General features: G+C 46.5%; 2 protein-coding genes across 2 annotated transcripts in view; one reads left to right on the top strand and one right to left on the bottom strand.

The window, feature by feature from the left end:
• The window catches only part of myadmb (myeloid associated differentiation marker b), a 110,819-nt gene that overhangs the window by 80,604 nt on the left and 6,653 nt on the right, over positions 1-23,562 (top strand). The window lies entirely within an intron of this gene.
• copa (COPI coat complex subunit alpha) lies at positions 88-21,853 on the bottom strand. The gene is made up of 30 exons (XM_060058003.1): positions 21,647-21,853; positions 21,190-21,303; positions 21,017-21,090; positions 20,608-20,688; positions 20,438-20,514; positions 20,000-20,109; positions 17,756-17,865; positions 16,945-17,044; positions 15,450-15,668; positions 14,965-15,115; positions 14,590-14,656; positions 14,296-14,371; positions 13,985-14,067; positions 13,395-13,620; positions 12,648-12,786; positions 11,703-11,865; positions 10,669-10,815; positions 10,005-10,194; positions 9,423-9,518; positions 8,794-8,882; positions 8,046-8,169; positions 5,788-5,877; positions 5,144-5,250; positions 4,672-4,818; positions 4,089-4,229; positions 2,572-2,754; positions 1,917-2,027; positions 1,456-1,617; positions 910-1,104; positions 88-458 (listed from the first exon to the last, which is right to left on the bottom strand). Exons 1-30 carry the CDS (start codon positions 21,684-21,686, stop codon positions 399-401), a joined length of 3,672 nt encoding a protein of 1,223 aa, XP_059913986.1. The 5' UTR covers positions 21,687-21,853; the 3' UTR covers positions 88-398.

The raw sequence follows: 23,562 nt of genomic DNA, 5'->3' as shown, positions 1-23,562 counted from the left end.
ATTGTCTTAGATTACGACTCATATCCCCCATAACAATTTCTTAATTTAAGAAGCCGATGTTCACACATAACACATTCACGATGCACCTCAGATAATAAACAGGACTTTTATTTGTAATGTTTCATGTAGGCCTATACAGTTTAAGAGCCAGAGAAAAGCATCATGATGATTCTACACTTTTTTATAAGCCACAACCATTGGAGGACAGACATCATCCCTAACAAGTTATACATTTCGGGACAGGTAGTGAGACAGTGAGAGGAAACACATTTTTATATTAAGTTACGATAATCCCCTCTTACAGATCAGCAATTTACTCCGCTTTATAACTAGACAATTCGGTTATCATTGAAAAACAAGTGGATGCATTTGTATATCTGTGTTGGCCTTCTTTCTTCTCAGCGGAACTGGAGAGGGCTCACACGCAGTCCAATCACATCCTTGCCGATCTCAGTCGCCTAGGGAAAAAAATGGGTCAAAAGGTCAAAGATATGATAAATCTAATAGCTATACAATCCCATTGGGAAATTGCATATTTATTGCATAAAACAATAAATAATTGGGACTTTTTATTCCAATTAGAACACATTGAAGCAAGTATTACCACTAGACATTTGTTCTTCAATATCTATAAGGATTTAGTAAATGATACACGTGAACCTCCCAAGATTGCGCAATTTGATTGGTTCTCTATCTCAGGATATTGGACAATATCCCGAGATAGAGATCTCAAACTCGGGATATTGCGGGACGGTCGTCTCGTCACGGTAATAAAACAAATAAACCACCAATAAAAACAAACAAATCCCGGCAAAAAATGTTATCTTGCTTATTTTTAGAGTGTTCACATGTAGTATATACTAAAACAATTAGATAATAGTTAAATATAAAGGCGTGCTTGGGGCCTACCTGAGTGACTCTGCAGACCTGGCCCTTGTACGTGGGGCAGTAGCAGGCCCCAGAGAGCGGGCACTTCTCCACCGGGCGCCCGCGGTACAGGGGGACGTAAGAGGCCGCGCACAGGTCGAAGGGGTTGTGGGGGTCGTAGTTCAGCTGGTGGGCGTCGGTCAGGGTCTTCTCACAGGCCGCCAGGATCTTGCGTGTCTGAACGGGAGGGCGGAAGTTCATCGGTTGGTGTTTGGGAAGACATTCACAAATATTTAAAATATGTCCCATAAAAAATTAAATATCTACGCATAGTTTAGGAACAAAAGTGATGGATGATTTAGTACATAAAGATGATCTACATACTTAGACCTCATAATCTTAATTACAAATCTCCAGCTAATGATCTTTGACATATTTACAATCAATAACTTAAAAACAATTCTAACATTTAAACCAATGGAAATGCTCCTTTTAGAACAACCTCTCCCTGGAGGTTGTTCAACATCAAACTACAACCTCAATGTCTTCCGTTACTTTCCATCGTCTTCGGGGGGGGGGGGCATTTACCTGTTGAGCGACCTCCGGTTTGGGTCCCAGCTCCAGCAGGCGGCGGGCGAAGCTGGCCGCCGTCTTGAAGTTCCTCAGCTTGAAGAAGAGGTTGAGGGCGGTCCGCAGCACCAGCACCATGTGCACGGGCTGCAGGTTGCAGTGGGTGAAGTAGGCCGCCATCTGGGGTGGGGGGCGGTCCAACAGGGTTATACACACACACACACACACACCACACACACACACACACACACACACCAGGGTCTGCTACGCTTGTACGCTTGATTACACTTTGGAGTCAGTCCGGGTTCATTCCTTTACCTTCATCAAATGCAATCCAATGGATATGATGAAATACAAAGACCACATAAAACAACTCCATTTGCTGACAAACCAGTGCCAGTAGATCCGTTGACCCGTACACTTCAACCGGGTCAAGGTTCCTGTAAAACCCGAGTGTGTTCAAGTGGTTCTGTTTTCACCTCACACAGCCGCTTCTGCTGATCCAACGTGTCTTTGGGCAGCTTCTTCCTCTCCGTCTCCATGGTCAGACCCACGATGTACTCTCTGCAGATGGTGATCAGCTGCTGAGCCTGCACGCACACACACACACACACACACAGAAGATGTAAATCTACATGGCAAGATGCCTTTAAAAGACAAGGGAACTACATTGAAGAAATTAGGCGGGGTTTGATTCCCAGAGATTCTCCCAGTGTCAGAGTCCAACCAATGCGATGGTCCACAAAGCGACTTTGAGTCTGAGAAAACCGCTATAAAAATCTCATTTATTATTATTACTATGTGAACAGAGGAGAACTGACCTGCCTTCAACTAGCTAGTCTAAAGCAACACAACAATTTTTCAATGACGTTTTTTATTGATTTGGCTAAATGCCCATACAGAGTACTCCGTAGTCAAGCCCAGACCGCGTCGCCTAAATGAAACAGAACTACATTACATCGGGTAATACACTAGCCTTAGTACCAATCTTTGCCTCTTATCAACCCTGACTCCACTTGGAGGGATGGTTTGAGCAGCCGAGCCATCGTCTTAATCTCTTGGTGGATTCCCCTCCATCACACGTCTGCCGTGCACCCAGAAATGTCTTCCCCCCCCCCCCCCCCGTGAACCCACCTCGGCGATCTCCTGCTTGTTGTCGACCACCAGCAGCGGCACGGAGAGCAGGATGGCCCTGAAGCGCTCCACGCCCTCCTCGAAGCGGCCCGACGTGGTGAGCTGGTAGCACTGCTGCAGCCGGGCGATGAGGTCCGACAGGCGCAGGCCCACGGCCGGGAGGCCCTGCTTGGCCCCGGCGTCCTGGAGGAGGGAGGCACAGGGGGCGCACGGCGGTGAGAACAGGGGGTCTGCCGCAGTGGGGGTCGTTGGGACGAGGCAGTGGGGTGTTGAAGTCGCTGCTGGTACGACTTGAGGGAGACCGTGAAACTAAACAATAGGGATGCACCGAATATCCGACCACCGAACATGTTCGGCCGAAAATGGCCCAAAACATAATGTTCGGTTTCGGCCGAAGGAGTAAAGAGGCCGAACATAATACACCGAACATTTTTATTTATTTATAAAAAAAAAAAAAAGTACTCATTTATTTATAGGTACATTGTTCTTAAAATATTGCTATAATGTCTGCTGGAATGTTAGAAAACGTTCAGTATTAAATTAATATTTTGTATCAAATTTGTAATTGATTTTTTATAAAGGACCATTAATTGTTTGATTTATGCAATGGTGAAAAATTAAAGCAAAATGAATGAAAAACATTAAAAGCCACATTCGGTATTCGGTTTCGGCCTTCGGCCAACTGTTTCAGTATATTCGGTTTCGGCCAAGAATTTTCATTTCGGTGCATCCCTACTAAACAACCCAGGTAAGGTTCACTCCCTCCCTGCTTCGTGCTGAGTTGCACGTTGATGCCTCCCGCTGAACATAGTGTCACCCCAAGGGATGCATTGTCAAACCGAGATTTCCAATATCGGTTTCTGATTGGCTGAAATACGCGCTCCAGCTGATACGGTGCGGGACAACGCCTGGAACCAATTTGCGCAAATCAGAATCACCAATGCCAACAACCCGGTCTTCATCACGAGCTGGCACTATCCCCGAGGTTGGATTTGAACGTCCGGTGACTCTATAAACACAATTATTATTTAATTTCTGGCACTATTAGGCAGGGGATAAATCAAGGCTGATTGGACCCAACACGCTTCATGTCACCACATGGGACATGAAGTGAGTACCAATCGGTCGGATTCAGTTATGTCTTGGAAAAAAGGTTTTAGAAAACTGGGTGATTGTGTCCATTATTTTGTCACCTACACACCTACACTATAGCCTTCCAGTTCCCCCCGCGCTCACCATTGTATATTGTACGTCCTGGCACTTAATGCACGCACTTATTGTACGTTGTACCTATTCATAGTACTTTATTGAGTAGCATCTGCAGTAGCTGCTATCGCTGCTGTACACGGGGAATGGGTTAGCCTAGCGATTGTTAGTACTTGCACTTGGTTCTATGAACATCCTTACTGTACCGACAGCGATATATTGTTTCACTTCTTACGACAAATGTGCTTATTGTAAGTGGCTTTGGATAAAAGCGTGTGCTGAAGGCCCTGAGTGTTAGAGTACAGACGTACCTTCCAGTTCCTCTGGGGGTGGCCTCGCAGACAGGGCAGGGAGGGGAGGCCCAGGTAGCAGGTGCGGCCTCGGGACAGCGTCTGCATGAACAGGGCCTTGTAGGGCCCGAAGTTCACCACGCCCACCTGGTCGTGGAGCAGCTGCAGGTGGCAGAGAGAGCGGCGTGTCAGAGTCCGCCAGCGCAGAGCATTCAGGATGTACGCCGGAAAATAAACGGTGATTTAATTGAGTTTTTTTTAAAACATTAATTCAATTCAACTTTATTTGTATAGCGCTTAATCACCATTACAGTCTCACAGGGCTTAACAGGCCAAATATTCATGACACCCCCCTTGACCCAAGCCCCCACAAGGGCAGGGAAGAACTCTCTTAGTCAGCAAGGAAGAAACCTTGAGAAGAAACCCATAGTAGGGGACCCCTCGTGCTCAGGTGTGCAACGGGGGCCATAATTGACACACAGGCAAAACATATTAAATTGACGATGGGGTGCCTGAGGCAATTAGAGTGTTTCATACTGGCGGTGAGGGAGTGGTACAGATGCACACCCATATACATCCGCACGTGTGTGCTGCGTGGACCTACCCTGGTGGCCGTCTCGAAGGAGCCTGCCAGCACGTGGTCCACGGGCAGCTGGGAGTTGTTGCACCACGTCGCGGTGGGGCTCATGCCCTTGGTGGGCGGGACGAAGAAGCCGTCCTCAGCCCCGCCTCCGCCGCCTGACGGCATATCCTATTGGCCGAGGAACCAATCGCTCAGATTCAGCCATGTTTTCCAAACTGGCCGATTGTATCCACAATTTATTTTCTTTCTTATTCTTTGGCGGTGTTTTACGTTTCCTTTAATACCCTTACCGGTTTCAAGAGTTGTCTGTAATGTCCATCACTTCCCTTTGCACTAAGCATTGTTTACGGCACTCATGGCATTTCAGAACTCGTGTCCAACATCAGAACATTGGACCGCTGTAGTTCAGGTACTACACACACCCTATATGAGTAGAACTATCCTCAGTATGAGAAACGGTAGGAATAAGCAGGGCGACGCCCGTGTGTCTCACCAGCTCCGGGGGCAGGTCCAGGTCCTCCTCCACCTCCCAGCCACCTCCCTCCTCCTTCACCAGTCCTCCCTCCTCCCCCAGGCCGTCCTGGGCGTCCATGAAACCATCTGGGGGAGGAGCGGCCGTGCAGTCAGCCAACCAGTCGGTCGTTTTACCGACCGACTGGTTGGCTGAGTGATAGGCTAGCCGGCCCACGTGAGAACGACCCGGCCCACGTGAGAACGACCCGGCCCACGTGAGAACGGCACGGCCCACGTGAGAACGACCCGGCCCACGTGAGAACGACCCGGCCCACGTGAGAACGGCACGGCCCACGTGAGAACGACCCGGCCCACGTGAGAACGGAACGGCCCACGTGAGAACGGCACGGCCCACGTGAGAACGGAACGGCCCACGTGAGAACGGAACGGCCCACGTGAGAACGGCACGGCCCACGTGAGAACGGCACGGCCCACGTGAGAACGGCACGGCCCACGTGAGAACGGCACGGCCCACGTGAGAACGGCACGGCCCAGGCGGGACCGGAGCGACCCAGGCGGGACCGGAGCGACCCAGGCGGGACCGGTGCGACCCGACCGACCGACCGACCAGTCATCCCATCCACTGAGATGACCGGTCGACCGACGGGCCGAAGCCTCCCTCACCTTCATCCAGCTGGAGCTCGGCGTCCTCTCCCCAGCCCTCCCCTCCCGGGGCCTCCATGTCCAGGTCGGCCGCCATCTGGCCCGCCTTGCCTGGAACAACCAGAGACAACATTTAATATACTTCTTACTTTTTTATACATTAACAGTTTAATATATAGCATATATATATACGTTTTTTTATTTATTTTTTTTAACATTTGTTATCATCATTGTTATGATGTAAATTGAGGGAGCAAAAGCAGTATCGGCTCCAAACATCGGCTCACGAAAATCGGCATGGGCGTATCGGTCATCGGCCAAGGCTGATGGAAAAATAAAAACGTATCGGCCCTAAAATAAATCCATATCGGTCGATCCCTAAAGTGTTTCCCCCACGTTCACACAGCAGCGGCGCACCGCCGCTGCTGAATTTTCTCCGCCTCTGCAATAAAAATACTTCCTCATTTTTTTTTTTTACGTAGCTCCTTTTAGAAAATGTACAGCGCGTAACGTCAATTGCGCAGCACGCGGCACATCGTCACGTAACCAACATCAAAGAAGAAAAATACACAGCGAGTGTGGCAGTTGTTGGCAGTAGGCTACCCTACACGGTTGCAAAGTTACATTGATTCTAGCAGTAGCGAGTGAAGCGGAAGATCGAAGAAAGAAGGAAAGAGAGAGAAAGAGAGAGACAGAGAGAGACAGACAGACAGACAGACAGACAGACAGAGAGAGAGAGAGAAAGTAAGTTGCTAAAATGTGTCGCTACATGACCACCAGTGTTAAAAACCCTCTGAGCCCAATCATTTTATTGTAGGCTATCTATAAACCGCAACCTCCGTGCCGTTTTTCCTCTAGTATTGTGTGTGTGTGCTTAGGCCTATGTGTGTGTGTGTGCGTGTTGTCGCTCTTTTTGGGATCACTCATAGCCTTTACAGGAGCTTATATCCAGCCTAGGTATTTTCGGGAACTTTGAAAAATGAATCCATACTGTTAGATCCGATGTTGTTCTTTATTGCCATATAAAATCTGTTTTCATCGCGTATTTTAGTTAGGGATTTATGCTAATCGCCTGTAAGCATGTGGTCATTAGCATAAATGCAGGGAAAAAACCTAAGGACTTCTTAAAAGATCATGAATAGTTTCTATTATGTATAACTTATATTTATTTTATAATTTTCTCATCACTTTTTGACTCCCAAGACTAAGAAGAAGTGTTTTAAGCAATAACAAGCTTATCATCGCTCTCTTGTCCTCTTCCCCTGACTCTCACAGGAGCTGAGCTCACCTGAGGTCTATTTGTAGTGCTAAGGCTCACACTGATTGGTATTCAATTAGCTTTATTTTTTATTTTTCATGTGTGTGAGTCTGTGTTCTTTTCAAATTTTAGTTAGGTTTATAATTTAAAAAGATGTGTTTTGCCCATTGTTGCAGGGGATTTCATTTTTGAACAAAGTGTCTTATGTAAAAAACAGTTATGCTTTGGGCATAGCAACCATGTTTAGTGTTTAAGCATTAGGCAAAAATCTGTAAATAAATTGTGCAAATTATATTTGCGTTGTGGCATTTTTTGTTTAAATATTACTATACAAAAATATAAAAATCTGTAAATGAAGACACAAAAGGCAAAGTTACAACACCAATAATCCCATCTACAGTAATACACAGGACTGTTTGAATAGGATTTAAGTGCATATTCTCCTCTCAAAGTGCACCAGATTCATGCTTTCCAATGTAAAGGGTACAAAATTTTTCCGGCCGGGGGGGCATGCCCCCGGACACCCCTAGAGGGATCGGGGACCACACCACCGCTGCTGAAAAAAATCCTGCGGGAAACACTGAACCGGTATATCATATTCAGGCCTCCGACCGCAGGACAATACAAGTCAGGGCTCAGAATACAGTGCAGTGAGAGTCAGTCAGTCAGACTCTCACTGCACTGTATTCAGACTGACTGACTGTATTCAGACTGACTGACTGTATTCAGACTGACTGACTGTATTCAGACTGACAGACTGTATTCAGACTGACTGACTGAGTGACTGAGTTTGAGACTGACTGAGTTTGAGACTGACTGACTGACTGACTGAGTTTGAGACTGACTGACTGACTGACTGAGTTTGAGACTGACTGACTGACTGACTGACTGACTGACTGACTGACTGAGTTTGAGACTGACTGACTGACTGACTGACTGAGTTTGAGACTGACTGACTGACTGACTGACTGACTGACTGAGTTTGAGACTGACTGAGTGAGTGAGTGTGTCCGGGGCTCACCCTTGGCGGCGATGGCTCCCTCGAAGAAGCCCTTGGAGACGGTGAGCAGCGGCCAGTTGGTGTCCAGGGGGTTGATGGGCGGCGGCGGCTGCAGCAGCTGGGCCTTGGGGTCCACCTCCGGGATCTACCACACACAGCCGTCACGTTAGCCACGCCCCCGGGACCCCCTCCTCTGGGGTTCAGGACACCCCCACCCCCCACTGGTTGGGGGGACGGACGGACATATCTCTACAAACGACCGCCCTCCACCCACTGAGGGGGTGGGTGGAGGGCGGTACCCCCCCCCCCCCCCACTGGTTGGGGGGGGGGGGGGGGGGTACCGCCCTCCACCCACTGAGGGGGTGGGTGTTGTTGTTGATGGATTGCAGCCATGACCTGCATTCATCTGGAGGTGGATGAAGGGCGATTGCTCCCAGTTTGTGAAAACGTCCCCATAATACCCATCGGTTTCATGTGTGTGTGCTGACTGCTCAAACCTCATATTAAAATGATTGTTAGGTTGTTGTACAGGTAATACTGTCGAAACAGGTTCCCCATAGTGCAGGGCATTGCACAATCCCTTTAGTGTGTGTGTGTGTGTGTGTGTGTGTGTGTGTGTGTGTGTGTGTGTGTGTGTGTGTGTGTGTGTGTGTGTGTGTGTGTGTGTGTGTGTGTGTGTGTGTGTGTGTGTGTGTGTGTGTGTGTGTGTGTGTAGTGTGTGTGTGTGTGTGTGTGTAGTGTGTGTGTGTGTGTGACCCTCGCTACACACCGTCTCCTTCTCCAGGTCAAAGGATTCCTTCAGGGCCTCGGCCTCTTCGTCCATGCCGTGGGTGGCTGCGGTCAGGTAGGCCAGAGACTCTGGAAGCACACAGAGGGGACGTGAGGCGCTGGACCGGGGCAGCACCGGCCACGCTGACTACCCGGTTCACAGCCCCAACGAGGCGGTGTACAGAGGGAGCACAGGAAGCACAGCAAAGGGCGCTAGTTCGATCCCCAGCTCCTCCTAGCTGAGTGTTGATGTGTCCCTGAGCGAGACACTTAACCCTGACTGCCCCTGACGAGCTGGCTGTCACCTTGCATGGTTGACTCTGCCGTCGGTGTGTCAATGTGCGTATTAATAATTACAAGTCGCTTTGGATAAAAGCGTCTGCTAAATGCCCTAATTGTAATTGTAATTTAAAGAGGACGTTAAAAAATGGTTTCCAAAAAAGGGATAATAACCCACGAATATGTATGAGTGCTTCAATAAAATATCTAAATAAAATTACTCTACATATGCTTCATTTATTTTACATATCGTGTGCTCATGGTTCATTTCTTTATCCTATATATTTGAGTGTCTTACTATGCTCCCCGTTGTTGATGCACCAGAGGTAGGGTTTGGAGGAGGGCACTTACTCTGTCCACAGTTCTTCAGGATGCGGACCCGCTCGCTGACGTCCCCCAGGTAGAGGGCCCCCTGGTAGTGCCCGCTCATGTCCTTCCTGATCTCGGCTGCGGGACGGGGACAGTACGGGACACACGGGACACGTTGAGGTCAAGGTCTGCCTCTGTGATACCTCCTCACTCGTTTGATACAGTCGTGCAAACTTCGCTGACGGAGAGTTCTCCAGGCATTAGCCGTGTTCAAAATCGTTCCTATTCACTCACTATTACCTACAGAGTGTTTATGATAGTGAGCTATACAGGGAACGAACAAACGAGAATTCGGACACTACGCTAAACATTTCTAAACGTCATATGCGTCAGTAAATGACGTTTAGAAAACCCGACCGACCGCATTGCATTGTGGTACACGGGAGTAACATGTACTCAAATTTTGGGTATTTTATTGTCCACTATTTAGTGAATGAAATAAACCACTGAGAATTCGAACACCTCTACTAAAGGACGACACTGTATCCCTGATACGGAACGATTTCGAACACAGCTCTTATGTCTGGAGAGCCAAGACTCAATGCCAACGACACACATCCGTACCAATCTTCATCATCTTGCGCAGCTTGGCCAGGTTGCCGGTGATGAGGTAGAGGAAGGTGAGCTTGTCGAAGTTCTTGGTCCTCTGGTAGCACATCTCCACCACCTGGTGGTGGCCCTGCAGCAGTGCGGCCTCGCCCAGGCGCTCCCAGCAGCTGCGCTCGTCCAGGGCCTTGGCGGCCTCCAGCGCCACCTGGTGGTCGGGGTGGAAACAGTCGTTAAGAAATAAAGGAGAAAAGGAGAAATAACTATATTTTCAGGAGATACAATGAGTGGTGGTGGCAATTGATGACGAGCTAAATAGTTATATTTACTAGTAATAATTACTTGATACCTAAATAGTTATATTTACTAGTTATAATTAGTTGCGACCAAGTATACATTCATGAAACTGCAAAATATATTTTTAAATTTTGTTTTTTTGGGGGTTGAACAAGCGTCCACAACTCATAGCTTCACTCCTGACCAAATGCATTGTGGGACGTGGCGTCCCGTGTTCGCACACTACAAAGTTCTCCCAAATACTTTTCAGCATCCCGTTTTCCTCTGGCATACTGTAAATCGATTTGTCTTCGGACATACTGGATGCTATTCTCGACCCCTATTTAGCATGCGGATAATCCCAATAAGAGGAATAAGACGAGAGAGCTCCGGCCGTGGTTCTCACCTCGATGTTGCCGCACTCCAGAGCCAGGCTGAAGCGGGTCTTCTCGTCCTTGACGAAGTGCAGCGCCACCTCGGGGTAGCCCTTCTTCTGCAGGTAGGCGATGATGGACTGGCCCACCAGCTTGGCGTTGCGCACCATGTGGAGCACCTAGCGGGGTCGGAGAGGGGTCAAGGTTCAGGGAGCGGGTTCAACTAAAGGGTTGCCGGTAAGTGTTGTTTGGGAGAAACAGGAGAACGCCGTGCCCGCCCCATTCCCATACACTCACAGGTAACCTGCCATTACCGCAGATATGCGACACCGGGGCTAAAAAGGCCACTTAAATGGGTTTAACCATGAGGCTATGTCTCGATGCTTTATCACGGACTACACGGCTGTATAGCAGTAGCGCGCTCACGCTCTCTTGCTTTGCTGTACGGCGCAGCAGAACATAATGTTTTAGAAGAATATGATTAATTATTAGAGCCGCACGATTAATCGAATCGCAATCGCGATATCAGCCTTTGCGATTGTATTACCGCAAAAGGCTGCGATAAAATGTAAAAAATAAGTTGTACTATTGAGCTAACCCAACAAGTTTGCACTGCAGAAATGCCTTTATTTTAAAAAGTATATATTTTTATTATTTATTTAATTTTGTAAAATATTGTTATTTTGAGAACAGTACTGTACACATTTTTTAGTTTTTGTATTTACTTATGCTAGTTTAAGTTTGTATGTTTGAGTTGAGAAATAAACATTTTAAAATGATCAGCAATCTGTGTGCCTCTTCCTTGATAACCAAGCAAGTAGACTCATGACATTAGTTCATCATATCGCAATCGCAATAATGTCCACAATAATCGCAACATGACTTTTTCACCAAATCGTGCAGCACCATTAATTATACCTCCCTTTTTTGCCAACAATCTCTTAAAGTAGAAGACTAAGGTAAAGTGTATTTCTTTGACACATCAACACACAGAACGTAACCCAACCAGGCGTCCACCCCCCCGAGACCCCCTGGGGAGCGCTCCGTTAGCTGTCCGGGCACCCACCTCCTCATACTTGCGGTTGACCAGCGCCAGCTTGAAGCGGTACTCGGTGGGGTCGATGGTGAGCACGCGGGGGCGGCACTCTCTGTCCAGGCAGTACACGCTGTTGCCCCGCACCCGCGTCACGTAGATGGGCAGGTCCAGGGTCCTGATGATGCCGTGGTCGCTGTGGACGGAGAGGGAGGGGGGGTCACTGTCAGGCCTCCGTGCAGATGGCTGTATTCAGCTCAGTTGATCGTTATCCTCCAAGAACATAGTATATATATATATATATATATATATATATATATATATATATATATATATATATATATATATATATATATATATATATATATATATTTATTTTGTAAAACACGAAAAGTGAAAAAGTTAAGTGAACGAAAAAGTGTATGCATACGTAAAATTAACGCATGCATGTAAACAAATAAAATGTGTGCATCGAAAAACAAACAAGTTGCGACTAAACAAAAATTCAACATATCTATGTAGGAGCACATGGAGAATGCTGACATAAAGCCCATACTAGGAGTGAAGTGAGGTGGCAGACCAATCCTTTGGCCCCAGCCGCCAAATTGCTCCAACCAGCGGACGTTATATTACCCTTCGACAACAACAGCTGAGAGTGTGCAGCGTTTCCCCCCAGGAAATGTCTCAGTCAAGGGGGTCATTATCCCGCGAGCCTGCAGCCTTCGGTGAGGGGTTCAGTCCACGCTAACGGTGGACCCCCCGTTCCCCCTCTCGCCCGTTCCAAATCGGACGGCGCAGAGGCGAACGATCCCCCGCGCCCGCCTTCAATTCCATTCAAAAAGCTTTGTGGCTCGACTATTGTTGTAGACGGTACTACCGATGTTTTTTCAATACATTGGTAGTTAAGGCGGGGCCCTGGTGTCGTTAAGGCGGGGCCCTAACCATACAGCGCTGGGGGAAACACAGCTGGGGGCGTACCCGGAGGTGAGGGCGTATTTGATGTGGTTGGATGTGGTGTAGATGAACACGCCGCTCTCGTCCCAGGCGCCGCTCTTCACGCGGATGTTCTCGTGGATGTTGCACAGGCTCTCCAGCTTCCGGTTGCAGATCATGATGGCTGCCCGGAGGACGGAGGAGAAAGAGAGCGAGAGAAGGTTTTATAGAACGTAGAAAGATATCGTGATGCGTGATCCAAAGACTCATCATCTCATGTGATTTTGATTACGTTGTGACATTGACATTTTGGGACATTTTAGAGATAATAATAGTTTAAAAATAATAGTCGCTGGTTAATTCATCCACTCCCACATGGCCAGACCTAAACGTTTAATGAGTACGTCCCTGCAGATAAAGTACAATTTTTTTTCCTAGCTACCGAACCTCATCTCCAGTGGCAACGTCTCCTCAACATTAGGATTTGATCGGCTCATAACAACTGCATCACTTGAGGTTGTGTGTCGACAGTAAACTATTTCAAGTTCAAATCTAAACTTTTCCCACAACTTTGTCGTACTGCCTGGACGCCTTGAGGTGCTGCTCAATGCGCTGGACTATAATAATAACAATAATAATACAAATAATAATCCATTTTATTTATAGTGCCCTTTTCATCCAAAGATGACAAAGGACTACAGGTTAAAAAAACAAATAGAATAAAAAATCTAATTTTGGGGTAAGCGAAATAACTAGGATAAACAGTGTGTGAGTGGGTGCGGCGGGACTCACCGTGCTTGGCCAGCAGCGCCACGTGGCTCGTGTCGGCACTCCACACCACGTACTTGACCTTGGCGATCTTGACGGTGGCCAGCGAGCGCTTCTGCTGCACGTCGAACAGCGTGACGCCGTCGGCGTCGCGCAGCAGCAGGGAGCCCGTGCCGGCGTAGAAGATCTCCTCGCAGCTGGGCACCTGCACCTTCTTCACGATCTCGTTCTTCAGGTTCTTGATCAGAAGCTACGGGGGGGGGGGGGGGGGGGGGGGGGGGGAGACACGGCACAGGAACCGACGTCCATTTATGGTGGTCAGTATCTTTTAACAATATTGATTCGAATAAAAACTCTAAAATTAAATAATATTACATTTCAAACCATCAGGAAACCACCAAATGTACAAAAGAATAATCTTCCACGAGTAAAAGTGGGTCTCACTCGGGTTAAGAACCGCATAAATAATACACAAGAGATAACAATTTCCCCTCCTCCATACACATACATGGGTAGTAAAATACCAACACCACAAAATGCTTTGTCGTTAACCCATCCACCACTGAACATCGCTATACAATGCAGAACATATAGTGGGGTTAACCCAGCCTTACCGAGTGCATGCGATCCAGGACGGCGAACCTGTTCCTGGCCACCCAGACGGCCGTCAGCCCGGAGGACCTCTTGCCTTCCGGGGCTGGAGAGAGACGGAAGTCCGAGTGATGTAACCGTAAATGGACTGCATTGATGCAGCGCTTTTCTAACCATTGGCCTCCCAAAGCGCGTTCCAACATCGCCTCACATGCACCGTTCACGCACACGTCCCCACACCGACGGCGGAGTCAGCCATGGGCTGAACACTACAACATACATCCCAATGGAAAGCAATATGTATGATTATGTTGCTGGTTTTGCTGAATAATACCGTCTGGGTTCTGGGAGTCGCTCTCTTTGGGAATGGAGTACAGGTCGTAGGTGCTGTTCTCCAGGTTGGTCGCCCTCTGTGGGACAGAAGAGGTATGACACGGAACCCCAGGCAAAATGGGGACTCAAAAGAGGCTGTGTGTGTGTGTGTGTGTGTGTGTGTGTGTGTGTGTGTGTGTGTGTGTGTGTGTGTGTGTGTGTGTGTGTGTGTGTGTGTGTGTGTGTGTGTGTGTGTGTGTGTGTGTGTGTGTGTGTGTGTGTGTGTGTGTGTGTGTGTGTGTGTGCGCGCGCTTACAGTGCAGAGTAGGACCGCGTTCTCGGCCGGGTTGTAGGACATGCTGAACACTGGGAACTTGGACCCACTGGAGGGAGAACATTGGCTGTTAGATGTATGGACTATTCTCTGCGTTCTGCATTATGTTCTGTATTGAATTCATCTAAAAATGTTGAAATGTCTTTTATTCATAAAAAGTTGTCATGTCGTCAAATTAAGGACAACAATTTGTGCAAACCCTTTACAGGTCAGACTCACATTTCCTAGAGTATTTTTGACCTTTATGTCCAGCTTGGTGGGATTCATACACATACACACACACACACACACACACACACACACACACACACACACGCAAGCACACACGCACGCACACACAAACACGCGCGCGCTGACCTGCGGAGCTGCATGACAGCGGTGTCCTTGCTGCTGTTGAAGTCCAGCTGCCGGAGGAAGCGGTCCTTGACGTAGTACAGCATGTTGCCGTAGACGGCGTAGGCGGGCCTCTCCCGCTCCAGCTTGAACACCAGCATGCCGCTGTCGTGACCTGGGGGGAGAGGGGGGAGAGGGGGGAGGGGGGGAGAGGGGGGAGGGGGGGAGGTAGGTATGTGGTATTTAACGGTCATGTCAAAATCTGGGTGGTTAAATACTTTGCTGTAACTTTTAAACTGACGCAGATCAAATGAAGATTTATTTCTCTGAGACGCTTCTTTCAAGCTACAGAATTTCATCTCCAGTGATGAAATCTCCTGAACTTCTGGATTTCATAGCAACTGCATGACAGGGTCGTCCTTAAATGACTTCCATCCATGACCTGAAACGATCCTAAAAAAAAAACATGGCGGCGCTCGTCTTCCCCGTCTCCGCCCCGTCCCGCTTACCGGCGGCGAAGAGGTTGAGGTTGGGATGCGCGCCCAGCACCCAGAAGCGGTCGTGGTCGCGGCGGAAGGTCTGGACGCCCGTCCTCTTGGACATGTCCCACACGCGGATGCTCTTGTCCTCCGAGTTGGACAGGATGAGCTCCTGCCGCGGGTGGAAGACGGCGCAGGACACGTTGTTGTAGTGGCCGCGGCACGTGTCCAGCTCCCAGGCCTTAGACTCTGGGCAGGGCGGCGGCGAGAGGGACGTTAGAACGGATGGGATCCATCTGAACCCCTTCATCACGCTTTAATCACATTTTCCATCGAATCGTTTAATGGTTTCCTTGCACGGGTAAACATGATGATTACATTAGGACGGAGGGACTGAGAGGCACATTCATCGTTTGCTCTTCTTTATTACATCGCTAGGCTGGATAGCCTTGCATGTACCATTGTATTTTCCTAGGAATCATATTGTAACATTTTACTTTCATTTCAGATCAATTCTGAATCTAATCACGGCCCGTTGCAAGACCTCAACGACATCTAGACTAAAGTGTTATTTCTTACAACTGCATCCATCTACTTATTACTTAAAAGTTCTGCAGCCATATTACTACTCACTTATTGCAGGGCTAAGTGTGATACCACACGGTGGAAACAGCTTAGAATAAGAGCACAACCATGGCGAGGATAACCATGACCACGGAACGAACAGGATATGCCGTTCAATCCATGTAACAACGTTAGGGAGGAGAAGGACCAGGCAAAGGGTCTATACATCCCTGAGAAACTGAGCGCTCTACAATACAAATGCTATTATGTAACAGATAATCTGATTTACACACACACACAAATATGCATGTAATTGTATATCACATGACAAAAAAATAATAATAGTAATCTTTTGATTGTGTTTACAAATACAACAACAGACTACAACAAGACCTCGACCTGTTTGGGCTTAATTTGGTTTTAAATGCATTGCGTGCATTGGTAACATTCCCAGCTGTCCCGTGGACAGAGAGGGTCAGAGACAGAGAGGGTCAGAGACAGAGAGGGACAGAGAAAGAGAGAGAGAGAGAGAGAGAGAGAGAGAGAGACAGAGACAGAGACAGAGACAGAGAGAGAGAGAGACAGAGAGAGAGAGGGTCAGAGACAGAGAGGGACAGAGACAGAGAGAGAAAGAGGGACAGAGACAGAGAGGGACAGAGACAGAGACAGAGAGAGAGAGAGAGAGAGAGAGAGAGAGAGAGAGAGAGAGAGAGAGGGTCAGAGACAGAGAGGGACAGAGACAGAGACAGAGACAGAGAGAGAGAGAGAGAGAGAGACAGAGAGGGTCAGAGACAGAGAGGGACAGAGAGAGAGAGACAGAGAGAGGGACAGAAGCAGAGAGGGACAGAGAGAGAGAGAGAGGGACAGAGAGAGAGAGAGAGAGAGAAAGAGAGAGAGAGAGAGAGAGAGAGAGTCAGAGAGGGTCAGACAGGCCCAGAGAGGGAGACGACCAGACGCTCACCGTTCATCCTCCAGATCTTGACCTGCCTGTCGTCAGCCCCAGACACAATGAGGGGCATGGTGGGGTGAAAGGCCGCCCAGTTCACCCCGCGGTCATGACCCTGCACGCGCACACACACACACACACACACACACACACACACACACACACACACACACACACACACACACACACACACACACACACACACACACACACACACACACACACACACACACACACACACACACACACACGATTGTACCATTTACAGAAACAAAGTTTAGCAGCAACCAAGAGTTGCACATGTCAATATAAAAAAGAAACATCTAAAAATCTATCTCTAATATCTAACAATAAAAGTCTAATACAGTTGGCCAATCATTTACATAATCTAAAAACAATCGATCCAGTCTTTTATTGAATCCTACCCAATCTGACGGACTACATGCGAGGTCCTGCTACAACTCGGGTTGTCGCGATGTGGAAATGTTCACACCGAGTAATACACTCGTGTCAACACCGGTATTACCGGTATAAACGGTATTAACTTTGAAACTAGGTCAACCGCCATCTTCTCCGTCAACTCTCCTCTCACACTCGGTGACAGCAGCTGGCAGCGCGCCAATTCTCGGCGTCTTATAACGTTCTAGATAATAGTATAATATCATTTTATATATCATAATATCACGGCCAAAAGCTCTGTGCGCCTCCGGATGGCCGTAGCGCGGGGAGCTCACGTAGGGATTGGGCTTCGCGGGGTTTGTTTACCGGCGTTGCTATGGTTACCGGTCTTGTAAGGAAGCACGTCAATTCTCACGCTTCGCCTCACCTCCAGGACGTGCTTGACCACGGCGTCCGACGCCCCGAACAGGTCCACGCCCGAGATGCCGCGCACGTCGTTCTCCACCGCGCCAGGGGAGAGGTTCTTCTTCCGCAGACCTGGCGGGATCAACGACCACGGCAACAACAACCAGAGAAAGAACAGGCCGGCCAGGGAGGGGGGGGGGGGGGGGGTGGGGTTGACAACATAGGAGTTACACACGACGGGACCACCACGGTGGTGGTGGAGGAGGAGGAGGGGGAGGAGGTGGGGAAAAGAGAAACTTGGTTAGCACTCAAACACATAATGAGTAACAGGAGCTGCTGTTCGCTTTCCCCATAAGCGATGACAGTCGCTGGGCCTAACTGAACACACATGGCGACGCGCGCACACACACACACACACACACGGCGACGCACACACACACACACACACACACACACACACGGCAACGCACACACACACACACACACACACACACACAGGGCCAGGAAAACATCATTGACTATTGTGGATCTCCCCATCTGTCTCCCTGTGAGGTTCAGCTCACGGGCGTGAGAGACTGGATTGGGTTATTGTATGACAGTGTCGGCTATCCCTCGTCTTTGAAGGGTGAAATAAATAAAGAATACCTCGAATTGAAACTTCCAACTGCTCAGTGTTACTGAGAGATATTGACACCTTTTTTTTTATTCTGTGAAGAACGGTTCAGACTAAGACCTATAAAAGAAAATTGACAATATAGTAAGAAAACAGTGAAAAAGGCCCGACAATGTAAACCGTGCTTGGGTCAACAGATCAACCACACACAGGAGAGGGTTTAAAGATCTACATTGGATGATGCGTGTTGTTAAGCAATAAACCAATCAACGGAGGTCCAAAGGCTGAAAATGGGGACAGCACAGACGGATGGGGGGGGGGGGGGGGGGGGGGGGTAAAACATGTCAGGGTGATTGTGTTGGTGACTCCTGCCCCGTATGAACCACACATGTGGTGGTCAGTTAGTCACAACAGCGAGGAGAACCCTGATGGGAAATCCCTCTTTCATAGGAATCCGCAGCACTAGGAACCCGTATGCAGGTGCGGATGTTTCCAGGGGAGCATGAGAAAGGGGGGGGACACAGGTTGGTGGGTGGTGAATGGGCCCAGATGGGATGGCAGTGGTTGGCAGCTGGGGGCGGTGAAGAGGGGCCCTGTATGGGGCGTTGTTGTCACTGTTGTGGTTTGGAATGGGGTTAAATGGAACGAGGCTCCATGCTTTGTGTTAGGATGCTGGGGGTCGCCAATGCATGGCTGCTATTGCAATGTTCCCATCATGCATCAGTGTTAACAAGCTCTCTTACTTATTTACTAACCCTTACTTGCTATTAGAGATATTGTTATATCCGTTCATTAATCGCATATGTAGCCATGCAATTATCATGCCAATGGTAGTATGAGAAGAAAATGTATACGCTACAAGTTTGCCATATATTACATATAAAACCAGCAAACAAACTGGAATTGGTACTTACTTTCTTATCCCAGGTATTTAGATGATGCAGATAGTGAACTTATTAAATAGTTCATCATAACACATGCACCATCTGTTGTATGCATGCAAAATATAATGCGTTTTTGGTATTTATGTGAATGAAATGAGGTACACAGGGACATGCAGTCAAGGTAGAGGAGAGGAAGAGATTCACTGAATCCCCTGAAAGAGGGACAGCAGAACCTTGGAAGGCATGATGTGCAGGTGAAGAAGAGTAGGGAGGAGTTGTAAGATGAAGAAGAGTAGGGAGGAGTTGTAAGACCAGTTAATGGGTTAACAAGAATGAATTGGAAAGGCAAACCTTTGTTAACAGAGAGATCTTACAGTCAACAGATATTACAAGGGCATGCAAAATTCACAACATACACCTCTCTCGCATTGCCCAACTAAATTTCATGGTGAAAATGCTAGCCCCCAAAATTGAGGCTGAAATTTCCAACCAACCATTGGTAATAATTGGTTGGTCGGAAATTCACAATTGAGCCAACTTGAGTCTAATTTTTATGAGGCTAAATAGAGAGAGGTGTTATTTTGCCAACAGCCCACAGAGATGTATTCTCTTCACACAAAAGGAGGAGAGAAAGAGGATTAGGAACTGATGGGTTCAGTTCTGACATCTTTCTCCCCATCCCATAACCCCTGATGTCCTGCCCGTCCTGCCCGCCCCGCCCAGGCCCCTCCCACTATCCTCTGCCCCTCCTCTAAACCACGCCCCTCACCGGAGATATCCCACACGCGCACGGTCTGGTCCAGGCTGGCCGACACCACCAGGTCCTCGGAGGGGTGGAACTGGGCGCACATCACATAGTGGTTGTGCCCGGTGAGCACGCTGGAAAAGAACGGTGATTCATATGAAACACAATATAACACGCCATCATTTTAATTATATTTATATTTATTGTATTTATTATATTTTGTATTATCTTATGGATGCATGATTGTTGGATACTTTATACTTTTTATTTTATTATTGCATACTTTAGATTCCATGGGCTGTTGTAACAAGTTAATTTCCCATGCATGGGATGAAATAAAGTTCTCTTATCTCTTATCATCATTCTTTGAAGCTAACCCTAGCGGTAATAAGAAAAACGTTTAATAATGATGGGTAACTCACAACCTATTTCAATATGCGTGCATAATACGTGTGTTCTTACCAGACACAGGTCCTTGACTGCCAGTTCCAGATGCGAATGGTCTGGTCATCTGAAGCACTCAGAATCCAGGGGTAATCCTGCACACAACGATAACGATCAAGTACGGCCAACATTGACATTTACACACGTCATGTCATGTACATATGAGGTTGGTCTAGACAACTACTCACATGGTGGAAGAATGTGGTTCTGATGTAGTCCAGGTGTCCGAGAAGAGTGAAGAGGCAGCGTCTCAGCTTATAGTTCCACACCTGAGCAGAAAACAGTGCTTTAAAAATACACTGACTGAAGCCGTATTCACATAGGAAACACTATCCTGGATATTTCCCTGCAGGGTCTTTCAAACGTGAAATGGGTCGAGCAGATGCCATTTTACAAAAAAGAAGTTAATAAAGTTATTTTAAAAAGCTTGTAAACAAGCTCACATATGATTCACAAATAAAATGCAGTCATATAAAAATGTGAATTTATCTAGAACAATTGGTTCACCCAAGTAATATATATTTCCACGTATGTAATTATCTGTACATACTATTTTGGGATTATTGATGGGGTAATGCAACGTCACCGCAATATTACCTTGATCTTGTAGTCATCTCCCCCGGATACAAAGAGAGGCTGCTGCTTGTGGAAGTCAATACCTCTGACGGGGCCTGTTTATTAAAACATACGTGTCAGCAGCTCTTGGAAAAAATATCTTTGAATAGAATAAAAAATGATCTCATATCCAAACTATATTGCCATTTTCTTACCGTCGTGTTCATCAAACTTGTCGATCAGTGTACACATACGATAGTCCCACAGCTGTATGACGCCGTTGTGCAGACTGGCCAGGATCCATGGCCTCTTGGGATGGAAACTCAGCCCTACAACCAAAGGACAACCAAGAAAACGATTAACTGTAATTCGTAAAAGTTACATGTACACACAAATCGAGTGACAAATATAGGACTGTCTTATCTGAATACCACTTCACCACTGGATGAATAGCGTAGCTAGCTATAGCTTCTTGCCTAACAATTTAACAGCTTTCGGCACTGCAATTCATTTGATTCATAACACCGCATAACGTTAACATAACGTGTATAGCCTATATTGAACTGTCAGAAAGAAACCAAAATGTTGGCTAGATTTGAGCTGATAACGTTACGATTCATTTTAGCCTGCTAGCTATTGATGTAATGCTAATCATAACCACCGACAACCTACCTTTAACACGGGCGGACTTTGTTTCAAATTTGGTCAACATCGTGACTTCTTATTGGCGCGGTCTTAGTAACAATGTATTTACTATTAGCCAAATAAACTTCGTACGCCTCATAAACAGGTGAATTCTAGTACTCCAAGGGCTTGGATTGCCTTTTGCCGTTTCCTGACACGTAGCCTGTCGTGTCTTCCTGGATGGAACAATAAAGTTGTGTAGTCAATCCTGACGCAGAAAGCTCCACGGCGGCCTAGAGATAGAAATGTAACACATAGAACCGAACTGCTTTTTCCCCGAGTCATCTTACTGTCTCTTCTAACTCACACTTTTCTATCCAGTTTTGTGCTTTGTGTTTTGTGCCTAATTATGTAATAAAAAAAACGGTCTAAAATAATCCAAATAAATATATAAAATAACAAAATATCGTATTGGTACATTAACTATGAGTCTTATTTCCACTTTAATATAGAACCTTTGAAATAAATTAAAAAACAAAATCTTTGATATTCAGTGTGTGGCAACGGGGCATGTCGAGTTTTTCAACGTAGCCTACATTTTCCTTAAACAATTAAATAAAAAAATTAAAAAAATGATATATAATTATTTTATTGAAATTTAACAAGAAAAATTAACTTTGAAAAACTCAACTGGGTTAGCTAGGGGCAGACTGTGACGCAAACCTTAATGTATCTGGATTTTTTTGCAATTGTCAATAAATCAGCCTTATTTTTCAACGTTAATCAAAAATCAAATAAAGGGACCTCGGATCACTCAAAATTGGTGCCCTAATAAATTTGGCGTAATTTCACTGAATTTCATAGATTGAATTTTGCAGCTGCATTTGGCATGTTGACTTCGGGGACGTTGAATATTTGATTTTGAATTTTTTAACATTGAAAAATAAAGCTGAAATTGATTTGACAATTCAGTTCAGAGGCAAAAAATCCAGGTACGTTATTTCAATGCATTAATATTCAGTGCTTAGAATTCAATGGCTTTTTATTTTCAAAATCGGATGGCACAGATTAACTTCCATGGTTACTACTTGAACAATAGTTGGAAGTATACATGGAAGCTGTAGCAGTTGTAGTAGGCCTACAACAAAAAATATTACTGTGTAATAAGTCTTTTTTTTTTCCAAATAATGCCATGGGCATGTTAACATTAGCCCTGAGAATACAACTCCCCCTCCCCCAATAGAATAAACACAGTGTCATCATTAGTAAACACAGGAAACAACAGATCTCAACCGACATGATGCAAATCTAAAAATGCCATTATTTTTCACTGCACACCTGACTTGAATCTATGACAATTCTCCACCAATCTGAAATCTTCCCATGTTAATACCTATATGTCATTTTTAACCCATTAGTCTGATTAGTATCGTTTCAATAATTGATACGTTTTAGTATACACTAGGTGCAGAGTAGTTAGTAATGAAAATCTAGGGCGACAAATAAAACATAACATTCCACACAGGTAGAATGCATAGGACATAGGTCCTTTGCAGGACATAAACCCGACCGCCATCAAACCTGTCCAGGATGACTAGCCAAGAGCCAGCGCAGTCACGTCCAGTATTCTTATTCTTCTTATACAGAAACCATCGCAACGGTTCTCAGGAACTTCACTTCATCTCTGTTTGTACAGAGAACCCACAAGGAATGGCCCATCCAAAACTATTAGGGAACTAATTGTTATATTAACAAGGTTCTTCAACATTATAATGCACATTTCCACCTTGTTTGAATTTCTTTATTTATTCATTATATTCACACCACCATTATTTTTATTTTTTTTACAGATCTATTTACACAAACCATTAAGTGAATAACCATGGGTGCTGTACATGTTGTGGTTCTCCCATGTACAGCAACGTAGGTGGATTTATTGTGTAATGAAATTACAATAAATACAA

Source organism: Gadus macrocephalus, chromosome 8, assembly GCF_031168955.1.
Source record: "Gadus macrocephalus chromosome 8, ASM3116895v1".
NCBI lineage: Eukaryota > Metazoa > Chordata > Actinopteri > Gadiformes > Gadidae > Gadus > Gadus macrocephalus.
This window is presented reverse-complemented; position numbering and strand designations above follow the sequence as displayed.